At 44.8% G+C, this 24,711-nt stretch overlaps 1 protein-coding gene across 2 annotated transcripts; it reads right to left on the bottom strand.

Moving 5' to 3' along the window:
• Positions 1–285: 285 nt before the first annotated feature.
• On the bottom strand, positions 286–24,700 carry ERCC1 (ERCC excision repair 1, endonuclease non-catalytic subunit). Of its 2 annotated transcripts, none has more exons than XM_068255614.1 (10): positions 24,616–24,700; positions 22,688–22,794; positions 22,189–22,578; positions 21,268–21,371; positions 19,866–19,965; positions 19,683–19,759; positions 18,527–18,626; positions 12,549–12,620; positions 4,392–4,460; positions 286–1,157 (listed from the first exon to the last, which is right to left on the bottom strand). In XM_068255614.1, exons 2-10 carry the CDS (start codon positions 22,760–22,762, stop codon positions 1,104–1,106), a joined length of 1,041 nt encoding a protein of 346 aa, XP_068111715.1. In that variant the 5' UTR covers positions 22,763–22,794; positions 24,616–24,700; the 3' UTR covers positions 286–1,103. The 2 variants fall into 2 exon arrangements, with proteins under 2 accessions (XP_068111715.1, XP_068111716.1); XM_068255615.1 differs by lacking the exon at positions 24,616–24,700 and adding an exon at positions 24,526–24,581.
• Between the last annotated feature and the right edge of the window lie 11 nt (positions 24,701–24,711).

Here is a 24,711-nt window from a genome sequence, read left to right as displayed (position 1 = left end):
ATTCATTGGAGTCGGTTTTTCTGCATCCAGAATCAGCGTGTAGCGGAAACAGGCATGAAAGTGTTATAGGAAAAAACATATCAGGCCCATTCAAACATGTTATCAATGAAACATTGATTTGTAAAAGAGCATTCTTTAGCTACTTGGGTGTAGGTGGGTAGCGGGCGGGACTGGTGTACAATCGACTGCTGCATAGCTTTATACTACATTAGGCAGTAAAAACTACTGTATTTTTAGCTAAAAAAAGATTTCAACAACACAAAAAAGGAAACATATAAACACAGATTACTAAGCAATTAAATGGTATATTTCAAGTTCTGTCTGGAGATCGGTTTTAATAAGATGAAAATGGCTGTGTCCATACCCTTAACCTGAATGGGTTTCTTGCCAGAGATGTTGCAGTTGATTTTACAAGCCCACTGTATCATTAAATGGTGCCAAGAATTATGTCACAAGTTTGCCGATAGTCCAAAGTACTGTAATTCCAATTGACGGGTGCCTTTTCCAGCTATATTGGTGGATGTTTAAGGAGGCTCTCTAAAAACAGTTTCGGTTAAGCTGGACCTGTAGGTTGCCATAGATCTGAAACATTACAAAATGGTAGGCTGGAAAGAACCTACAGACAGCCTGCTACCCATCCCATAAATTCTGCAGAGTAATATCTGCTAAAACAGGATCTTTTTTGGCAGTGTTCTGATCTGCGATTCTCTGTTAACCAGGCAGGTTACTGTGGTTGGGCAACATTTGTTTTAGAAGAGAGGGTCTTCAGACAAGGGAGATCTTTCTTATGCAAGGAGAAGGTGGTAAGCCGATATCAGCCAAGCAAAATTACATATTTAACCTGTATCTTCAGAGGGATAAGCAGCTTAGGGCTGATCTGTCAGCAATAGCAATGCTGTTTGGAACCCATCAATGTAATTCTTGAATGTATCAAAACTTGTCTTCCAACATGGATGGTTACAGTGGCATAGATCCAATAAAATAGCTGATAAACCTTTTCTACAAAGAACATATCTCATCAGTCCTACAATTTCCTAACCAGCCGCAGTTCTCAGGAAAGTCTTTTCTGCGAGGCAGACAACTGGGTGCATCAAGTTTAAATCCTATTTCTTGGCCTTCAGAAATGGTTCATGTAGAGTATCGAATAGTCTCTTTGCCTGAAAAAAGCAACAAAACAGGATGTTAGAATAGATTCCAGGCTAGATATGAGGGCATCTTCAGACTTCCATATGCTGTTATGAATTTATTAAATTAGGTAAATAGTAAAATTTATAATGATCACACAAGTCACAAAAAGCTTTTCACTTTTTTTTGATTAGGTAATTCTGTTTAATTATTCCGTTAGATCGAATATAAAGATTTTTTTCAACTGTAAACGACAGCAACATAGGAGTAAAGTAATTTATAGTGCAATTCACCCTGGGGGGTAATGTGTATCTTTGGGTATGTTTACATATGTATTTTAACCACTTCACCACTGAGGGGTTTTACCCCTTGAACACCAGAGCAATTTTCACCTTTCAGCGCTCCTTCCATTAATTCGTCTATAACTTTATTATTACTTATCCCAATGAAATGAACTATATCTTGTTTTTTTTCCGCCACCAATTAGGCTTTCTTTAGGTGGGACATTATGCCAAGAATTATTTTATTCTAAATGTGTTTTAATGGGAAAATAGGAAAAAATGTGGGAAAAAATTACTTTTCAGTTTTCGGCCATTATAGTTTTTAAATAAAGCATGCTACTGTAATTAAAACCCATGAAATGTATTTAACCATTTGTCCCGGTTATAAAACCATTTAAAATTATGTCCCTATCACAATGTTTGGCGACAATATTTTATTTGGAAATAAAGGTGCATTTTTTTCAGTTTTGCATCCATCCCTAATTACAAGCCCGCAGTTTATAAAGTAACAGTGTTATACCCTCTTGACATAAATATTTAAAAAGTTCAGTCCCTAAGGTAACTATTAATGGTTTTTTTTTTTATTCTATTTTTTTTTTTAATTATAAAAAAAATAAAAAAAGTGGGGAGTGTGGGAGGTAATGAGTTAATTTATTGTGTAAATGTAATGTTTGTTTATGTAAAATGCTTTTAGGGTGTAGTTTACTATTTGGCCACAAGATGGCCACAGTGTGTTTGTTTACATGCGACCTGTAAGCGTCCTTCCGGACGCTTACAGGAAGCAGTAGGAGGCTGGGAGAATCACTATGATCGCGCCGTTTCTAATAGAAGCAGCGCGATCATTGCGGGGGCTTAGATCAACGAACGGGAATGGATTTTCCCGTTCATTGATCTCCGTGCGAGCAGGCGGCGGCGTGCACGAGCGGTGGGAGCGCAGACAGCGGCGGTAGCGCGGAAGGTACGGATTTCTCCGTCCCTGGTTTTTTAGGGGGGAAAAAAAGGGACGGAGAAATTCGTACCGCGGGGGTTTAAGTGGTTAAGGCATACACATGTATTTAAGGAGTAAAGATAAGGCAAGGAAAAGTGTGAGAAACCCCAAACCCTCCAATCAAAACAGTCAAGCAATCCACAAATCCTCGCAGTACTGGCTTAGTAACACTGCAGCCTGTTAGTAACGATTGGTGTAATAATAATAATGGCAGTATTTGTATAGCGCCTTTCTCCTGTCGGACTCAAAGCGCTTGCGAGGCAGCCACTAGAGCGCACTCAGTAGGCAGTAGCAGTGTTAGGGAGTCTTGCCCAATGAACTCCTTACTGAATTACTGGCTTACTGAACAGGCAGAGCCGAGTTTCGAACCCAGGTCTCCCATGTCAGAGGCAGAGCCCTTAACCAGTACACCATCCAGCCACTGCTGTGTGCTACACGGATGTGTAGCACACAGACATCTGATTGTGTGATCTGCAGAATCACCAATAATACAGACTCTATACCTGATTATGTGGTGATCTGCAGTATCACAAATAATGCAAGTATAGACGGCTGAGAATCAGAGGTGTAAAGTGTTTGGTGCAACAGTAGATTTAAATGGTTAGATCTCACCAGAGAATCTGGTGAGTACTATCTGAAACAACAGTGCTATACCTCACCAGGGGAGCTGTTGGGTACTAGCTGCAATAACAATGTAGCCCTCACCAGGGGACCTGGTGGGTACTAGCTGCAACAACAGTAGTATAAATAATAGGTCTTACCAGAGGAGCTGGTAAAGTACTAACAACAGGAGTGACAACAAAGTTTGGCTAAACCTTACCAGGGGAGCTGGTAAGGTACTATCGGCACAAGCGACTGAATAGTTTAACTAGACCTTACCAGAGGAGCTGGTAAGGTACTATCAGTCACAGGAGCTGTATAACTTAAACTTAACCTCACCAGAGGAGCTGGTGGGTATTTAATCAAAAAGAGCACCTCACCAGTGGCAAGGGCCGACTGGTGAGTAGAGAGGTCAGACAGGCAAGGTTTGGCAACTGAGAGGCGATTACAGTACAGAAACGTGAGGCAGAAGAATAGTGAGTTATCAGGCAGAGGTTCAGCAACTAAGGTCAGATAGGCAGAAGTACAGAATCGATGAGCAATAGCAAGGTCAGAGTATAGCAAGAATCATACACAGTTAATCAGTAATACAATATAACAATAGTCCTAGTTTTGTGTGAAATCCCTGGTTTCCTCCCAGATCAAAGCACACCGGATACTAGTCTAAGGTCTTAGCGCCTAACACGAGTGTATTCGCAACAGCAGACAAGTTGCAAATGACCAGTGAAGGCTTAAGAAGCCGAGGAGAGCTCACAGCCGTGCCCCTTACCAATCAGCCAATCCGAGCGGCGTGAGTCACCTCTGATGTCAGCCGACCGGCAGGTCAGCTGACGCGCCTTCTTCCAGCATAAAGGTCCTGTCTGCCCGCACGATACAGCAACCCTATGAGCACGAGACCGTACCGTTCCCGGCGTGCTAGACGCCGACGGAACGGATGAGGCCTGAGAACAGGGAACAAAGGCGGCTGCGGGTATACCCTGCGTGTCCGCAGCCGCCATAGTTGCAGATGTTACACTGCTAGGTTCCCTTGTATACTGTGTAACAACAAGAAAATCTTACACTAAAACCATTGCTTATGCTTGGTACACACAATGCAATTTTCTGGCAGATTTACTGTCAGATCGATTATTTCCAACATGTCTGATCTGATTTCCTATCAATTTTTCAATCAATTTTCCATTCATTTCTATGAAAAATTGTTTAAAAAAAAAAAATCGATCGAAAATCAGATCGGACATGATGGAAATAATCAATCTGACAGTAAATCTGTCAAATTGAATGGTGTGTGCCTAGCATAACAGCTATTAGTATATTAAGATAAGACCAGTGCAAGAGCTGGGACAGTGTAAGATGAGAATTCACTATTAAGCTTGATTGGAAGAACAAGTGGCACTTACTTTCTGCGGTCCCAGTCCTGGGCACAGGGACAGGTCTTCTCTAGAGGCATTGGCAAGGTCAGAAAGGGTCTGCAGGTAACAATGGAAACACAAAAAATATATATATATATATTCAGAGAAATTCTGCCATGAGGAGGAGAAAGAGAAATTACTGTAGAAGAGGTGATTATATCCACTGATCAGCTAGTAATGTCTACACAGGGCTTTCTGCAATGGCACCCTGCGTATTCCGTCTCCTCAGAGGCCCATTATTTCTAACTGCAACTTATTTATTTATTTTTTTTCTTAACCACCTGGCGTTCTATTAAGATCGCCAGGGCGGCTGCGGGAGGTTTTTTTTTTTTATAAAAAAAAAAAATCTATTACTTGCAGTTGGCTGCATGAAAGCCCACTAGAGGGCACTCCTGACGCATACTTCTAATCGCCTCCGGCGATCAGAAGTAACAAGAAGGGCCGCGATGAGTGGCCCTCCTTGTTTTGCTTTCCGAGCGGAGTGACGTCATGGACGTCAGCCGACATCCTGACGTCAGTCGCCTCCGATCCAGCCCTTAGCGCTGGCCGGAACTGATTGGTCCGGCTGCGCAGGGCTCGGGCGGCTGGGGGGACCCTCTTTCGCCACTGCTCACGGCAGATTGCCGCAGAGCGGCGGCGATCAGGTAGCACACGCGGCTGGCAAAGTGCCGGCTGCGTGTGTTCCTTTTTATTTGAATAAAATCGGCCCAGCAGGGCCTGAGCGGCACCCTCCGGCGGTAATGGACGAGCTGAGCTCGTCCATACCGCTAAGGAGGTTAAAATACTGTCATTAATGGATGAGCTTTAATTCCGGCTTTCCATGCAAACTGCATGCAAATCCCCTTAAATAGAGCCAATCAAGCATAAATTAACTAGATGCCAGCTCATTAATCCGTTTCTACTTGGCATGATTACATCAATTTCAAATCAATAGAAATTTACATGGAAAACTGGAATTTAACCACTTCACCTCCAAGCAGTGGCGGACATACGGCCGTGCATGGGGGCCCCTCGAGTTCCGTTTCTCCAAGGGCCCATTAAGTGTCGCCAGATTTTTTTTTCGTTTTTCTTTTTCAAACTTTTTTTTTTCCCCTGGGGCCCCGACTCCTATCCCTCCCCTGCCTCACCTCGGCGGGCCCCCCTCCTATTACGAGTGGCGGAAGAGTGGCAGATACAGCGAGGCACCAGCGGGTAAATCAGACGCTAGAGGACCAGCCTCCTGGTCTTCGCTGTCTCCTCTGTATGCCGCTCACACTGCTTCCTGATTTAGTGCGAGCGGCATACAGAGGATACAGCGAAGACTGGGAGGCTGGACCTCTAGCTCCTGATTTACCCCACTGGAGCCTCGCTGTATCTGCCGCCGCTTGTAATAGGAGGCCCCCCCCGAGGTGAGGCAGGGAGGATAGGAGTCGGGCCCCCCACTCCCACTAAGCTACCTATCTGCCCACCCGGCTACCTATCTGCCTACTACCCCCACCCGGCTTCCTATCTGCCTAACCTGCCACCGAGCTACCTATCTGCCCACCCGGCTACCTATCTGCCAACCAGCTACCTAACTGCCCACCCGGCTACCTATCTGCCTACTACCCCCACCCGGCTTCCTATCTGCCTAACCTGCCACCGAGCTACCTATCTGCCCACCCTGCTACCTATCTGCCAACCAGCTACCTAACTGCCCACTCGGCTACCTATCTGCCTACTACCCCCACCCGGCTTCCTATCTGCCTAACCTGCCACCGAGCTACCTATCTGCCCACCCGGCTACCTATCTGCCAACCAGCTACCTAACTGCCCACCCGGCTACCTTTCTGCCTACCCTCCCACCCGGCTACCTATCTTGCCACCCAGCTACCTAACTGCCCACCGGGCTACCTATATGCCCACCCGGCTACCTATCGGTCTACCCTCCCACCTGGCTACCTATCTGCCACCCAGTTACCTAACTGCCCTCCCAGCTACCTATCTGCCTACCGTTCCACCCGGCTACCTATCTGCATACCCTCCCACCTGGCTACCTGCCACCCAGCTACCTATCTGCCCACTCGGCTACCTATCTGCCTACCCTCCCACCCGGCTACCTATCTGCCCACCCAGCTACCTATTTGCACACCCTGCCACCCGGCTACCTATCTGCCTACACTCCCACCCGGCTACCTATCTTCCCACCCTGCCACCCAGCTACCTATTTGCCCACCCTCCCACCAGGCTACCTATCTGCCCACCCTGCCACCTATCTGTCCATGCTGCTACCTATCTGCCTACCCTGCCACCCAGCTACCTTACTGCCCACCTATCTGGCCACCCTCCTACCCAGCTATCTGATGCTACCTATCTGCCCACCCGGCTATCTATCTATATCTAACTGCCCACCCAGCTAGCTACCTGCCCACCCTCCTAACCCCACCCAGCTATCTTATTTGCCCCCCCCCCCCCCCCACCAGGCTATCTGATCTGCCCCCCCAGGCTATCTTATCTGCCCACCCTCACCAGGCTGTCTTATCTATTTGCCCACCCCCACCAGGTAATCATCCAGCCACCCACCCACCTACCTGGCAATTGTTTCGCCCACCCACCTTAAGTGTTCAGGCGCGGGGACAGACCGGAGGACTTTGACCCGAACCAATCAAGCAAGCACCATGGTCAGTCGGTATCGGTAAGCACTGACATCTTCTACAGCACTTTGCAGAGTACATAGTCATGTCACTGGCTGTCCTCAGAGGAGCTCACAATCTAATCCTACCATAGTCATAGTCTAATGTCCTACCATATTATTATTCTGTATTTATATAGCACTGACTTCTTCAGCCCTTCACAGAGTACATAGTCGTGTCACTGACTGACTGTCCTCAGAGGAACGTACAATCTAATCTCTGCTATATGTATAGTAAGAAGGACATCATTTTTTATTAGGAGAAGGGGGCTTCATTCAAAATTTCCTGTTGATGTCCACTGTCAGTGAATTACTAATTGCTGCCAAGTTCATGTACTTTTGGCCCTGCTCATGTCCCATCATTACTGCGCCCACTTTCCAGTGCACGGACAAGCCAATTTTTTGCTGCGGGTCGCCTACCCCTGTGGTGGATCTAGCACCTGCAAGAACAAAAATCTTGGAGCCACCCCCTGTTTAGTCCACTGCCTTGTCTTCCCAGTGCACCTCCTGCCTCCTAGCTCACTCACCCTCTGTACTAGGTTCCAGGCAGATAGTCTAGATTGCACACTGCCACTGCAGACTGCACCATCTTTGCCTAGATTAATTTGCATTTGCTCCAGTCAGCTCCACACTTCAGTCAGAAACATCTGATTTGCATGTTTGTTCAGGGTCTATGGCTAAATGTATTAGAGGCAGAGAATCAGCAGGACAGCGGGGCAATGTGCATTGTTTAAAAGGAAATAAATATGTCAGCCTCCATATCCCTCTCACCTCAGGTGTGCTTTCAAGTATAAAAGACAGTGCCTGTCACGTCATGCTGTCTTGATGCAGGATTGGGGTTAAGTTTTGCTTTTGTTCAGTAACCAGTATAATGCAGATGTTACGTGTATGCATCAAGAAATATTTCTGGGCCTCAGGGAAGGTTGCCATAGACTGTATTGGTAAATATATGCAATGTGTAACCACACCCAATTTAGTTCAAACTCAGTCTTATCACCCGAACGACAATCTGTACACACGCACGATTTCACGTGCGGACGACTGAACGACGGGACGTTCAAACGACCCATCGTTCACAAAAGTCCGACGTGTGTATGGGTCTTTAGGGGCCCACAACTGATATTTTGCACAGGGGCCCAGTGCAGGCTGTGTCCGCAACTGCCTCCAAGGGTTTTCCCCTTAAAAACCAGAGCAATATTGCTCCTTCCATTCATTCGCCTATAACTTTATCACTACTTATCACAATCTATATCTTGTTTTCTTCGCCACCAGTTAGGCTTTCTTTGAGTGGAACTTTTTTTGCTAAGAATTATTTTATTCTAACTGCATTTTAATGGGAATAATAAGAAAAAAATTCAAAAAAAATTATTTCTCAGTTTTCGGCCATTGTGGTTTTAAAATAAAAATTTCCACTGTGGATACAACCCACATATTTTATTTGCCCATTTGTCCTGGTTATTGCAACATTTAAAATATTTCCTTAGTACAATGTATGGCGCCAATATTTTATTTGAAAATAAAGGTGAATTGTTTTCAATTTTACACCCATAACAGTAATATACCCTCTTGACATACATATTAAAAAAGTTCAGTCACTGAGGTAACTGTTTTCTTTTATGTTAACGTTTTTTTAATACAAAAATAAAAACGTGTACGATGGGAGAGAAAGATTTAATTTTAAACGTAAATGTGGGACTTTTCTTAATGCGTGTAGGTGTAATTTTACCATTTGGCCACAAGATGTTTTTGTGCATTCCTTTCTGTTGCGTACTATTGGTACGCTAAACAAGAAGCAATGCGTGGCCGTGTTGCTTTTTGTTTTTGTGAATGATGCGGCATGTGATTGATCGCTGGCGATCATTCACACAGGGACTTGGATTAATGAATGGGAACTGCATTACAATTCATTCATCCCCCCTCTACAGATCAGTGGCGAGAACAAGCGCGGGAGCGAGCGCAGGAGTGCACGGCGGCAAGGAAGGAGTATCTATGTTGCTGCAAGGTAAAGCAGGGACAAATATATTCGTACCGGGGGAAGGGAAGTGGTTAAAGGACAACTAAAGTGAGAAAAATATGGAGGCTGCCATATTTACTTTCTTTTAAACAATAGCAGTTGCCGAGATTGAGGAAGTCTGCGGCCAGAAGATCTATACCACAGCGTCTGTAAACAGCGAATGCTAATTGTAGCCCGACATGCAGCTTCTGCCATCTAGCGTATCAGTCTCTCTTGTCAGGCCGCCGGCTGGGGCTGAGAATATCAAGCGGCTCCCTTACTGAGCACCCAGATCAGTGAGTAACAGATGTTATTCCTGTGTAAGACCTGCTAATTGCACTTTGCTTAACATTTTACGCAATATCGCTTTTGAACACTACAAGGAATTCCAAAGAACTGTGTTGCAAACTTGTGCATTACAGGCACCTGCACAGAGGTTATATTGTGCAATGTACTTGAGAACTACTATAGCCATCCTTCCTAGGAAATCTGCTGGATTGAAAAAAATGTTACAAGAAAAACCCACCCAAAACCTCCTACTGCTATCTGTTAAGTGGTTTTCTATGCAGCTATATAGTAATTAGTCAACTACTGCTTGATCCACCATGTAGCCAGAGGGATATGAGTGTTGCCCTTTTTTTCCCTTTTAAACAATGCTAATTGCCTGGCTGTCTGGACCTTTATGGCTTCTGCACTGTCTGAAGACTCAAAACCACTAGCAGCGTTTTCTAAGCGCTAGTAATTTGGAAAAGCTCTTGCTAATGCAATGCTATGGGGGATTTTTATAAAATCACATCGCTCAAGAGGGATCACACCCATAGCATTACATTAGCAAGAGCTTTTCAAATCACAAAGCGCTCAGAAATGCGTAGTGGGTTCCAGGCCTGAAACACACACAAGAAACTTGTGTAACCTTAGCCAAAGCACCTAATGGTAATCTGGATATTACTTCTGGATCAGTGGCTAAAACTATTGGAGTCAGAGCTTCCAAACACTGTGTACAATGCACAGAGCCGGGACAAGGTCCTTCAGCACCCAAGGCTGAGACAGCAAAGTGCGCCCCTCCATCCCTCCCCTTCCCCCCAGCCGTCACACACTGATTGCTACTAGACTAAGAGGTGCCACAGGGCCCCCAACCCTCCCCAACACCTTAGATCTCTAGATATCTGGCTTGCAGTCACTGCCATGTATCCCCTTTTCTTATTTCTTTCTGCTTCAAACACAATTGGGAATGACAGCTGAAAGAGTTGTGCGCCCCCTCCTACACTGCGCCCTGAGGCTGGAGCCTCTCCAGCCTATGCCTCGGGCCGGCCCTGACAATGCACACAAAGTGTGTGGGACTAATAAAAGCTACTTAAAAAAGGATGGCAAGATGAACTTACCTCCCAAAAAAGTGCCACACACCACAATGTGCTCAATAAGGGCTCGTGCACACCAAGAGCGGTTCTGAGCGTTTTTCGAAACGCTTTCTGGGGGAAAACCGCTTGGCTAATGTTAGCCAATGAGCTGGTGCACACCAGAGCGGCTCGTTTTTCCCCCAAACGCAAACTCGGGTCCTGCAGCATTTTTGAAATTTCTGAGGCGTTTCTGCCTCAATATAAAGTATAGGAAAGTGGAAAACTGCTCTGAAAAACACTAGATCAGAGCGGTTTTCCAAGTGTTTTTGTTACAGTAGCTGTTCAGATACAGCTGTACTGTAACAAATTATAAAAACGCTCCAAAAAACGCTAGGCATGTTTAGAGAATCCCTAGAATCGCTCTGAATAACCTCTTCAAAAACCACTAAAGTTTGTGTGGATCCGCTAGCATTTTTTGGTGTGCACCAGGCCTAAGTCAGGCATTTACTGAGCACTTTCAGACACTCAACAATAGTGCATCCCCACCATAGGCACAGCGGGTAGTTGTGCCCCTCCCCCTCCTTCACTGTGTGTGTCCCACCACCCCACTGATCACCAGCCAGCCTGATCACTATTGCATTGGTGAGAAAGAAACACTTACCGCTCTGCATATGCTAAGGCCAGCACCGTGAGCCAGAACCCCCCCCCCCCCTACCACCACCACCACCACCACAGTGCTGCATTGATTCAGACCTCAGAAGGATTCCCGGAGGCACAGATCGGTGAGCTTAAGCACACACTGTCTTCCATATGACGAGAGGGGGGAGGGGGAAGACAGGCATCAGCTCAGCATGCCGCCCCACTCTGGCAGGCAGTGGGACACACACAGCCCGCATGCATCACACGGCAAAAAAAGGGGGGGGGGTTACTTTTTTGTGTGTATTTTTAAACCCACAAACTCAGCTTATATTTGAGTTTATACAGTATTATAAGTTACTACAACATACGTTTATGTTTATATTCTGTGCCTACATTGCACCTCAGTGGCCATCTTAAGGGTCCATTTCCACTAGGAGCGGTGCAATGTGGCTACATAGCCGCATCGCACCGCGTGTATGCTGAAACACATGCACGCCAATGAAAGAGTTTCCACTGCGTGCATGTTGTGCGGAGCGGTGCGGAGCAATCCGAGAATCTGCAGCATGCTGTAGATTCTCGCACGCCCGCAGCCGCATCCCATCTCCTCCATTGAATTCCGCATCATGAGATGTGGAAGTGATGCGGCCAGCGGCGAAAGTGATGCGATGCGGCTAGGTAGCCGCATTCGCATCACTTTGTAATGGAAACCGGCCCTAAGTGTAACACCAACCAATTTGGATGGCAAGGAGGTATGGAATAGCTTTTTGTTGCTGTCTGTGTCCTGTTTGGGGGGATTTTTTTCCTCACTTGAAAAAGAACAGGAAGTAAGGAGCAACTGTACAGTGGGAACACAGACAGCAGGAAGATCCCACAAACCACAAATTGTTATTTCTTTATGTGTTCCTTCTGGGGAAATTTTACCTTATTTCCTGTTCTTGGTAAAAACAGAAAGCAAGGGTAAATTTCTCTACACCAGGACACAACCCATGAATTTGAAGCCAGGGATTGCTGTAAAATATGAGTATTATAGGTTTACCAGCTGAAAATTGGTTTCAAAGGACACCTGAGGCAAAAATACAATGAAATAAACAATTGTATCCATCTTCCTTCTCCTGAAAATGACTTTTTAAGATATTCCACAGTTTTATTTTATGTTTATTGTTTTTGCTCAATGACGCATTCATTAAAGTTTGCCAGAGCTAAAATCTATGAACTATTAACCCTTTGTATATCTTTCCTGCTCTCAGAAGTGACTGAGTCAGCCACTTACATACCTGATATTTAACTCTTACAGGCAGAGAAAGAAAAAAAAAGGAACACTGCATAGTTATTTGTGTGTTAGGCACTGTACATACCCATGTCTATCTCATCATGTCACATGTCACCTCGGGTAGCCTTTAAAAATGTCCTATCCTTTATCATAAGATTCAATAAAGAGTACAACTTTGGGATAATCACAAAAAAAAATACACTGCTCAAAACAGCTTACTAATCTATGTGTGCAACTGTAATTACAGAAAACCTACCCCAAATGTATTGAGCAGTGTACAGCTGTCTGTCTTGTTTACCGACTTCACCGTCGTAAAGCAATCTGTCATCTGCAAAAAATAAAAACACCAACAAAGATATCATGTATGTACATCGGGTCTGTATTGAAACAGTAAACAAAATAGTTTTCCTTCAATAACATCAAACAGGCTAGTTAATCTTGTATAGGTGTTGGCACATTGAATGACCCCATTTCGATAGTTTGGTAACAGTCTCTTGTCTATTGGTGTTCTGCATGCACAGATGTTGTTGGAGGTGTAGGCTGAAGACAGTGTCACTGTTCTCTCCTTAAAGGGGTACTATGGAGAAAAATTGTAAAATTTAAAATATGTGCAAGCATAGACAAATAAGAAGTACGTTTTTTCCAGAGTGAAATGAGCCATAAATTTCTGTTCTCCTATGTTGCTTTCACTTAAAGTAGGTATCAGAAATCTGACCGAAGCGACTGGTTTTGGACTAGTCCATCTCTTCATAGGGGATTCTCAGCAAGGCTTTTATTCTTTATAACGAAATTCCCTAAAAAGGATTTAAACAATGATGTTGGCCAGCTTTCCTGCTCGCTACACAGTTTTTTGGCAGTTGGACAGAGCAACTGCCATTCACTAAGTGCTTTTGAAAATAAATAAATCCCTGAGAATCCCCCATGAAGAGATGGACTAGTCCAAAACCTGTCGCTTCTGTCAGATTTCTACTACCTACTGTAAGTGACAGCAACATAAAAGAAAAGTAATGTATGGCTCATTTTACTCTGGAAAAAAACGTACTTATTTGTCTATGCTTGCACATATTTAAAATTTTAAAATGTTTTGCCATAGTGCCCCTTTAATTGATAATCAGTTGCCAGCAGTGTATGTGTAAAGGTACCCATACATCACTTCACTTGGTGGCCAATCGACCATCCCATTCGATAATTATTATCGAACTGGATGAAAATTGGTGCTGCCAAGAGCATGCCTGATGAAAGATGCGACCAATTTCGGGCTGAAAGTGGTCACATGTATTGATTAGACATGCTAGTAAATCTCAGGCCGGTGTGCTCAAATGGGTGCACGGCAGTAACGGCGTGTGATATCAGAAGAAGCGACGGAAACCCTGGCGCTGTCCCCCCCTAGTGTTAATAATAATAAATAATAATCCGAACATTTATATAGGGCGTTTCTCCTGTCGGACTCAAAGCGCTCAAGAGCTGCAGCCACTGGGACGCGCTCAAGAGGCCACCCTGCAGTGTTAGGGAGTCTTGCCTTGAACTCCTTACTGAATAGGTACTTGACCTAGCCAGGATTCGAACCCTGGTCTCCCATGTCAAAGGCGGTGCCCTTAACCAGTACTCTATCCAGCCACTATGTGCTCCTCGTGCATTTATGCTTTACCTGGCCGCTGTTGCCTGCCAAGGTGCCAATCCATCTTCCGCTATACACCGGCAGTGTGTGTGAGGCGCAAATGGAGGAAGATTAAAACAGTTAGGCACCATAGCGGGTAACAGCGGACAGGTAAAGTATAAATGCACGCACGTGGGGCACACTTACACTAAGGGGGAAGCGATGGAGGCGGCTAGGTGGTGTCACGAGGCCGATTCCCGAGAGATCTCATGCTGAAATTGAACAGGAATTGGCCTGCGGTGTATGGGCAGCCCACAGATCTCTCACTAATCAGATTCAATCAGAAGAAGAAGATCTGACTCTTGGTCGAATCTGCCCATCATCGCTAGCTATATGGGCACCTTAAAACTTCCCCTTTTGTTCCATCCTGAGAATGGCCATACATCTGTGGACTTTGCGGCTGATCCACCATCTGATTTGATAATTTTTATCAAATCGGACGAAAACCAGTGCTGCCAAGAGCATGCCCGATCAATGATTCAAGCAATTTCGTGCTGATCAGAGAGAGATCTGTCTCTTGGTCTATCAGCCACCAACATCACTTGCTGCATGGCTACCTTAAAGGATACATCCAAGGAAATAAAAAAAAAAAAAAAAAAAAACACGAGATCTGCTTACCTAGGGCTTCCTCCAGCGTCTGGCAGCCGATCCGTCCTTCACCACAGCTCCTGGATCCCCTCATGCGCAGAACACTCCAGGCCACCATCGCTTGCACAGGCGCAGAAGATCCCGACCTGGCGAGGTCGGCATCTACAACGGTGGGGATCTCAAGGACACCGGAACTGCGGCAAGGGACAGATCGGCTGCCAGCGGCTGGAGGGAGCCCCAGGTAAGTAGATCTCACTTTTTTATTTCCTCAGACGTATCCTTTAATAATGTTTGATTGCAAAATTATTATGCATAGTGCACATCCTACCACCTACTGGATACAGGCAGAGATTCATAGGAATTTTATAAAGTGCAGTTAATCCACTAACCTAAGCTAAAAGTCTAACTACCGGTAGTTGACTATTATTAAAGGGAAGTTTAAAAAAAAAAAAAAATAATGGTTTTAACTTACCTGGGGCTTCTTCCAGCCCCCTGTACTGTGCCCACGACGTCCTCCTCAACCCCTCTGACTAGCAGCGTCGATCCCCGCAAAGCTGGTTGGTCGTCGCCAGTCACCCAGAGTCGCGCAAACCCTGATAACGCTCCCGCGGCATGTGCATGCTGGGAGTGAGATTAGGGTGCGCATGGCTCCGGGCATGCATGTGCAGTAGGCACCGACTGGCGGCAATTGGCCTGCTTTGCTGCTGGCACAGAGGGGATAAGGAGGATGTTGTGGGCACAGTATGAGTCCAGGGGGCTGGAGGAAGCCCCAGGTAAGTTAAAATAATTTAATTTTTACCCTTAAAGGACTTACGAGCTGAAATGGAAATGAAAAAAAAAAGTTAGGCAGAGCCCCTCCCCATTTAAAGACCCCCCCCCCCCCAATTTTTTTTTTTTCATAAAAAAATGTTGCCACGCTATTTTACATGATAATAAAAGTGTCCCCCATCAGTTATAAATGATTTTGAATTCAATTACTTACACTGCAAATCTCCTGTAAACAAATGCTGTTACTAGGTTACCTTCTTCCTCTCTCAGCGCTTCTGTTCTATGCTGAGGGGGCACGGCTGGCTTGAAGTGAAGTCAGTCATGTGGGAGGTCATGTGGTGAGTGTACGGAGTGACGATGAGCTGCTGGCAGGGCTGTTATCCTACGCAGCCACGTCTATTTGAACTGAGCAGGCAGAGGGATTTTAAAGCGGCGATTATAGTACACAGAGATAAGGCGACCCTGGGCTGGGTCGGGGCCATATAATGATAAGAGGATTAAGATAACAGGGGGTCTGGAAAGTACAAGGGAGGCACTGATCGTCTACACAGAGGTCTAATGGCCCGTACTCACGGGCTGCAAATGTTGCCTGTCGCCAGCACACGTGAGCGTGTGGGCGACAGCTCCTCGCCAGGTCCCTCCGCGTACACACGCAGAAAAAGAGGGACCAGCGGCGAGGCGGAAGCTGTCGCCGACGTTCCTCCTCCCTCCGCCGGAAGCTCCATATACTTTAATGGAGGTTGCTGTCGCTAGTCCGCGTACTCACGCGGACTAGCGACAGTTGCGGCGGGGGTGCGGCGGCGACTGTCGCCATGCGATTGAAACTTTCAATCGCATGGCGACATGAGCGACGGGCGACAGTTCGGGGTGCGCGCGCGTGCAACGGCCCATACTCACGGGCGACCTGTCGCCGCAACACGCGCGCGCCACGCATGTTGAGGCGACAAAAGTCCCTCGTGAGTATGGGACATAACAGTGCACTAAGGTAATTAACTTTTTTTTTTCATTTCAGCTCGTAAGTCCTTTAAGCTTCCCTTTAAGATGTTAATTTTTTAAGTGCTAAAGCTGTGTACTGTCTCCAGAATGTCTAAAACGCCTAGAACACACAATGCAATTTTTCACCAGATTGATAGTCAAATCAATTATGTCTGACAGGTCCGATCTGATCTCTGATCGATTTTGTATAGAAGTGATCAAAAAAATTGATTAGAAAAACGAACGATATCAGATCGGACCTGACGAAAATAATTGATTTGACTGTCAATCTAACCAGGCACTAGGATCCAAGCCACGCAACTTGGCATATGAAGTCCAGTGTAATGAGGAGTGCATAGAATGGAGAGGCCAAGCAACACCTGAACCATGAACCAACATAGGAGGGCTAATTCTGCAGGGCAAAATTCTGCATTCTACCTACACTTCAAGAAAATATACTTTTATAATGGTGGAATGCACATTTTGGGGAAAAAAACGAGTTCACAAGGAAGGGTGAAAGAGGTCATCAAGTCATGTTGTATGTTGGGGGGAGCTATGATTAATTTTTTTTTGTTGAGGGGGGGCCTTTAAATAGGGAGGGGCTCTGCCTATTTAGGTTTGAGTATTTAGTAGGGACTTTTTATGCTTAGGGGTTTAAAGAGGTCTGAAACTCTAACATAACATTCAATAAAAATGTGTTTTCCTGCTTCTTATTACTCATACAGTTATCATATTTGCTTTTGTGCACAAGTAATATTATCTGTCTACAAATTACAAGTTTCCAAAGTGTAGTTTATCTTGCCCTGAAAGCTGACATTGCATTTTATTATTTTTCTATTATAACTGCTTTTTATTATATATGAAAATCTTCTAATGAGCTATTCTAAACTCTGTGTGTGCTTGAAGCAGAGACCGCTTTTCAGAGAGTGTTTGTTTACATTCCAGTGTTGATACATTTGTGTTTAACAAGTAAAAAATATACTGTTATCTCCAGTTTGGATGCAGATTTTAAGCTGTATAGCAGGACAAAATGCTTTGTTTAACCATTTCAGTGATGTTCTGCTCAATCTTTTTTCTGGGATAGTAGCTTTAAAGCTGTAAGGAATCTTTTAGAGCTAAGTGGAAATGCTGACTTTCAGACCACTTTAAGGGATGTTGTGAAGTTGACATAGCACATCTTATAAAGCTTCTTGGTGCCCAGGGGTACCCCAGCTCTTCCAGGATCCTGGCAATGCCCCAGGATGCTAAAATGACTTAAAGAGAACCCGAGATTCAGAAAAACATACTTACCTAAGGAGAGGGAAGCCGCTGGATCGTCAAAAGGCTTCCCACTCTGTCCTCTGGTGCTCCACCACTGCCCGGGATGCCCCAGATGATCGGGGCCACACTCCTCTCCTGGCACAAATGAGGCTGTGTGGCAGCCATGCTAGCATGGCCGTGCCTGGCAGTAGCACAGTAACTGTGGTGTACTGCGCAGGCACAGCCATACTAGTGCAGGAACAGTATGGCTGCGCTTGTGCTTGAAGAGGAACATGGCCCCGATCAGATTACCAAAAAGCCCTCCTCAGTAATCTTTGGAGAGTCTGCGGGCAGCCATGGGGGACCAGAGGATGCCGTGGGAAGCCTCATTAGGAACCAGAGGCTTCCCTCTTCTTTAGGTAAGTATGCAATTGTAGATCCGAACATTGGCTCTAGTACACTTTAAGGGATACCCGAAGTGACATGTGACGTGATGAGATAGACAAGGGTATGTACAGTGCCTAGCACACAAATAACTATGCTGTGTTCCTTTTTTTCTTTCTCTGCCTGAAAGAGTTAAATATCAGGTATGTAAGTGGCTGACTCATTCCTGACTCAGACAGGAAGTGACTACAGTGACCCCCTCACTGATAAGAAATTCCAACTATAAAACACTTTCCTAGCAGAAAATAGCTCCTGAGAGCAAGAAAATAGCTCCTGAGAGCAAGAAAGAGATAAAAAGGGGAATTTCTTATCAGTGAGGGTCACACTGTAGTCACTCCGTGTCTGAGTCAGGTCTGAGTCAGCCACTTACAAACCGGATGTTTAACTCTTTCAGGCAGAGAAAGAAAAAAAGGAACACAGCATAGTTATTTGTGTGCTAGGCACTGTACATACCCATGCCTATCTCATAATGTCACATGTCACTTAGGGTATCCTTTAAGGCCTCTGGGTACCATTGATATTACAGACAGATCCTTTTATTGGATCCTCCTTTCAGTTCTCACCCTAGACATGAAGTCGCTTTCAGTCTTCTCCTTCAGTGCATCAGCTGGCTTCTGTTCATAACACTTGTAGGTCTCCAGGTATCGTGCCGCCTCTTCTGAACTACAAGAAATGGACAAGAAAATTATGCTCCAGAATCCCCTACATTTTGTGGAATTTATCATAATCTGCAATGCATAAAGTCTTGTGCATTACACAGAAATAATTTCTGCATTGTGCATTTTTATTACCAGGCTTGCTGAGTTTGCAAAACTTACTTCCAGTGGGAATGTCATATGCAGCTTGGTTAGAAGAGTAGCAATCTGTACTAACAAACTCCTCCCCATCCCATCATCCCCACAAGAAGTACTCAAGGAGGAGCTGGGCAGGGTCACTAGCTAGTCTACCACTGTGAATACAGAGCTGACCCTGCCCACCTCCTTTTCCTCCCCTGGTTCCACTGTGTGGGGTATCCTCTTCCTTCTGGAAGCCAATCACTCTAAGTTGCAGAAGTGGCCTACTGATCACGTGACATGTATAGGGAGCAAGAGGATGGAACCATAGAGTGATTGGCTGCTGGGAGGAAGAGAAGACTGGGTGCAGCACTAAAGCAGGGAAATCATATACTGCTGCTTGAGGGAGGAGGAGAAGGGTACCATAGCCCCCTGGAGCCCACCTTCCCCTCCTCCCAAGGGGCTATGGAGTTGGTGGCTCTACCAAACAATAGTTAAAGTATAAAGTAAATGTTGTCGAATGGCAAAGCCAAAGTCCTGACCTTAATCCAACTGAAATATAGTGGAAAAACCTAAAGTGAGCAGGTTATGTGAGGAAACCCACCATTGGAGTCAATGTGCAGGACTGATCTACAGTTTCCACAAATGTTTAGTTGCAGGCAGTTATTACGGCACAAGGGGGTCACACAAAATACTGAGAGCATGATCCATTTACCTTTGCCACATACAGATAGGTTATTGGATAATTTCTTTTTGAGAAATACATGGCCAAACATAACAATTTTTGTTTAACTAGGTTTTCTTCATCTACTTTTAGGACTTATTTAAAAATAAGATTATATTTTAGGTCAACTTCACATAACATAATAGAAATGTTTAAAGTGTTAAAACTTTCAAGCACCTATTTTATTGAACTGAAAAAGGTTAAAGATAAAGATGCAGTCACCTCCAGCTCAGTATTAGGGTGAGGTCAGACAGGATACAGATCTTTGCCAGTTCCTTTAGGGAAAATTGGGGGTCTTTCTGCAAATAAAAAAATAGAATGGACAAATCAGAGCATGCAGGAAGGCCACTTTTACCAAACATTTTCACACGGATATTACTGTAGGCTATTATCCACCAGACTCACCACATCAACCTGCACCAAGAGAATCCGTAAGGCGTAGGCTTGTCCCAGAGGCTTCAGGCGAGTGTGTATGTACTCCGGATTCAGGTTGTGATACCTCAAACTGAGACCATAAAACACAGTCATATGGAGCAGTCTAACTAGAACTTATCTTAAAGGGACACTATTGCAAATGTAAGGTTAGTTTTATAATATGCATGGCTGCATCTTCAAAAATAATTTAAAATCGGATGGTCGATCAGCCGCCAAATTTATAGATGTATGGCCATCTTTACTGGCTTTGCTTATCAGCTAATTGTTTTACTGTCTTCTGATAGCTGAGCTACAGGTCAGATTACAGAAGAATGTACAGAGAAGTGAATTCCCATATTTAGCATTTCAGTTTGGCTGCTGAGGAAATCACTGATCAAAGGGGTAATAAAATCATTTGTCAGCTTAGAGACGCACACAGGTCACTTAAAAACAGCCCTCAAATATCAGTTTAAAGAACCCAATGAGTCTGTTCTTGCAGCTGCTGTTCCTACTTATGGACTGATCCTGCAAAGCCTATGATGCATATTTACTACTGTAGTGATGTGTACATAATAAGTTGTTGAATTTTAAGAACTGTATATACCGGCGTATAAAATGACTGAGTGTATAAAACGACCCCCAACTTTTTCAGTTAAAATATATAGTTTGGGATATACTCGCCGTATAAGACTACAAAAAACATCATATACCGGTGCTATGGATGAATAGATACTGGTGCTGTACTGTATGTGGTACCCAGTATATAGGCGACTGACTGGTTGGATTGGTCAGCTCTCCCTAAGCAGATTGGTCAGCTCTCCTTGTCTACCTGTTTATCAGAGCAGTATGGAAGAATAGATCGCGCTGTGCCCATAAAACACGCCTTGTTCACCCTTCTAGCCCACCCTTGTAACCTACCTCCTTCTCTGCCTCTTAGATCTCGCATATATGCACATGCGCCGCTTCACTACAGTCCTCAGCAGCGAGATCTGAGAGGCGGTAACGGGACAGGGCGTATTACCCGGCATCAATGACACCCGGCGTATATGACGACCCCTGACTTTCAGAAGATTTTCAAAGGTTAAAGGTCTCATACGCCAGTATTCTTAATGGAAAAAAATATAATGAAATTCTGCCACTTAAGAAAACGTTATTAAAATGCAATTATATTGATGACAGTGGTGCTTTAAAATGACCAACCTATCTGCTGCCTACAGAGTTCAGGCATGGGTCAAGAAGAGGGTCAACAGTTTCACTGATACAGAGTTTCTAGCTCAGACATGTGGTCACACTTCACAGTGAGCAAGTTATGACTGTTACTAGAGTGGACAGTGGAGTTTGTGCTGTCCTGGTGAGGGATCTGCAGTGTAACAGGCAAATGACTGTGGCTCACCTAAGAAAGAAGGCACAGCAAGTCTCACCCAGCACATAATCTGGCATAATGTCGCCAAACTCCCAAGGAATATTCCGCACATGCTTCAGAAGAGGATTCCCCCTCTGTAGTGAAAAGAAAGGACAAGACACAGATTACTACACTGACATAGACAGGTTCTTCATGTATCAAAACTCTAGTTTAAAGCAAATCTGAAGCAAAAAAACCAAACAGATACCTATGGAAAGGGAAGGCTCTGAGTCCTATAGAGTCTTCCCGGTCCTCTAACAGTCCACTCGTTCCAGTGCTGTCACATTCGTTTGAATCTGCTGCCACGGGATGCTTCAGAAGTGTTAGGGAGCCCAAGTGTTCCTGAAGACACGCAGTTCCGTACTGTGCCTAAGAGGCCCATCTTTGGGAGCACTCGGGCTTCCGGGACCTCCCGTGGCGGCACAAAGCAGTCTTCGATCCATCGGTCGAAGACTGCTAGAAGGGTGGAAAACGCTGGAACGAGGGAACCAGGGGAGGAACAGGAAGGCTCCTGCCCAGTGCCTAGCACCCACTGTGTCACCCTCTCACCTAATGAACATAGGACTTAAGAATGCAAGAACGTACATTCCTGCCGCACGTCATATCTTGTATGCCACAATAAATATACAGCACACAGCATTGCCGGATACATTGTCTTCTTTGCACGGCAAATCATCACAAATTGTTCTTTACATCTAGAGCACGCTGCTATGCTACAAGATGAGACCACTGCCATCATGTCACTCCCATCACTCCAACAGACTGATAGTGCCGGCACAAAGAACAGTCTTCTTTCCCTGCTGCTTTGTGACAGTAGCTAACGCTGGAATTCATTACATTTATAGCCACCACTGGAAAAAGAGACAATTCAACTTTAAGTCGCCTTCATAACTGATGTCCACACTCACTTACTTGTCGTGTGCTAACCACAATGCAGTTTCTCCCTCCAACTGGCTTTAAAGGGGGAATAGCTGGCAGTCCGGCAGTAGAGCTAGTCACCTCAATAAGGTCCTCTTTCCCATTTTCAGTCTTCTGTTCTCTGCCATTGTCCCCATTCTTGCCTGTAGGCCTCTGCCCTACACCTAAGTTTTCCTTCAGGCTCTGCGGCACACCTGAAGCTTGAGACTTCTGTTCCGAGCTTGAATTCAGAGGTTTCTGTTCTTGTCCTGAAGGCTGCTTCACACTTTGAGGCTTTCGGCCAGGGACTGTACCTTCCTTCTTGAAAATATAATCGGCATAACTCCCACCAGTTACCGTAGAGGAAGGCTGAACTACAGCAGAGGTTTGAAACAGGGAACGAACCTGTCAGATAAAGATACACTACAGTCAAGAGGACCTGTCAGCAATAGCAGCTTTACGTAACATATAAGGTGATGTGTAAGGCATACACAATGCTAGGTATTAGTCTCACCGGAGCAGTCTCTGGTTCCTGAGAGGGAATAATGAATCGTTTGGTTGGTTTATGTTCTTCTTTCTGCGCCTCCATCTTTTTAACAGTTAACAGGAGCTAATCAGCATCTAGGAATCAAAAGAAAATGCCATACTGAGTTCTGAGCTCATCAGTTTTCAGTGAAGATGAAGCAGGACTGAGTGTAAAAGGGAACCCGAGGTAAGGAGGGACATGGAGGCTGTCATATTTATTTTCTTGTAAACAATGCCAGTTGCCTGGCAGACCTGTTAATCTTCTGGCATAAGTAGTGTCCAAGTCAAAACCCTAGAACAAGCTATTGGCTAATCCCATAAAACATAACTCAGCTGAGTCAGAGTACCTTATCTGTTGCATGCTTGTTCAGGGTCTGTGGCTAAGCGTATCAGAGACAGAGGATCAGGAGGGCTACCATCAACTGGTATTGTTTAAAAGGAAATATGGCAGCCTCCATATCCTTCTCACCTCGGGTTCCCTTTAATTATTTGTGAATTTGAAGCAGGACACATGAGAAGTGTGTCAAAACAGCAGGGGTGAGTGGGGAGAACAATGCTCTTAGTCAATGCTGGGCGATTAAATCCACCGGGCTGATACTGTGTAGGCCGAGGACATCCACAGTATAATAGGAGGTCCAAGTAGAGGAAGTGAACAGTCAATTATTACCACCATTCAAAACATATATAGAAAAGACCATTACTTTTTTTCATTGCAGGTTCGCTTTAAAGTATATTTGACCCTGAGGTAAGCATAGAGGTGTGCTGGATCCACATACCTCTTTGCATTGTCCATTCTTCTGCCCCCAGGCAAAATTAAACTGGGAGCCCCCAACTGACCCCCCCACCCTACTAAAAAGTGGTATTATGGGCCCTTTGTTCCATCCAAATCCCCCGCCAGGGCCCCTGTGCTGGCTGCTGTGTTTAAGCTCACATAATGCTGTAGTGCACAGCATGCATGCATCGCATTATGCCTGGCGGTTTGGTCGCACTGCACTGCTAACGTGCCATAATAATAGAAACGCATTGTGCTAGCATACCTCCCAAATTTTTTGAGATGAGAAAGAGGGACACTTAAGCCATACCCCTGACCACGCCCCATCACACCCCTAGTCATGCATACCATAAAGATTTCATAAGAAAAATATGTTGGGTACTTATCCGTTAGCCGGGCGCATTCGGCAGGTGCGACAAAACTCCACCAGAGTTACATCTTTCCCTACTATCCATGGTGGCCTGGAGGGGGAATAGTAATTAGCGCCACCTACCGGATGGGCCCGGCTAACGGATAAGTACCATATGTTGTTTTATAATTCAAACCACACTGATCCTTTCTATCCTGGTTCATTTTCCTTCATATTAACATTTTAACATTAGTAATACAGTATATCAATTTAAAGGATGGGAATACAATTTAGAGTCAATCACATTTTTAGTAGAGAAATATATAGATTAACAAAGAAAGAGGGACAAAGTCCTGACAGAGGGACTGTCCCTCCAAAAGAGGGATAGTTGGGAGCTATGCTAGCTGCTAGCAATCGGATTATATTGTATGATGCAATGACCCACAATGCCCCAGTGAGAACATAGCCTAATATACACAACATGATATATGATATATACAAGTAATAGCAGCTGAGAACGCAAAATTACATTACATAATGAAGTACGTACAATAAATCACCTCTAGCTGTTATATAGCGTAAGTTGTATACAAACAACAATTAAATATCAAATATATATACAAATCTGAACTTAGATTATTGGTAATTAAAAACATAATTTAGAAAAACGTCTCTGACGTTTTAGAAACATCAGCTATATTTTTACTTTTCTCAGTCTGATAGTTCTGCAGCTTGTCATCTTATCCCTTATTGTTATTTTTCAGATAAAATAAAATATAAACCAGCAGGCACGTACCTCGATTACTTCCAGGGCAATGACGAGTACGTCGGAGCGATGGCTTGTGGGCAATGTAGTATAGTACACTCCTCGGCCATATAGGCGCACCCAACA

The sequence above is a fragment of the Hyperolius riggenbachi genome, chromosome 10 (assembly GCF_040937935.1).
Source record: "Hyperolius riggenbachi isolate aHypRig1 chromosome 10, aHypRig1.pri, whole genome shotgun sequence".
In the NCBI taxonomy this organism is placed as follows: domain Eukaryota; kingdom Metazoa; phylum Chordata; class Amphibia; order Anura; family Hyperoliidae; genus Hyperolius; species Hyperolius riggenbachi.
This window is presented reverse-complemented; position numbering and strand designations above follow the sequence as displayed.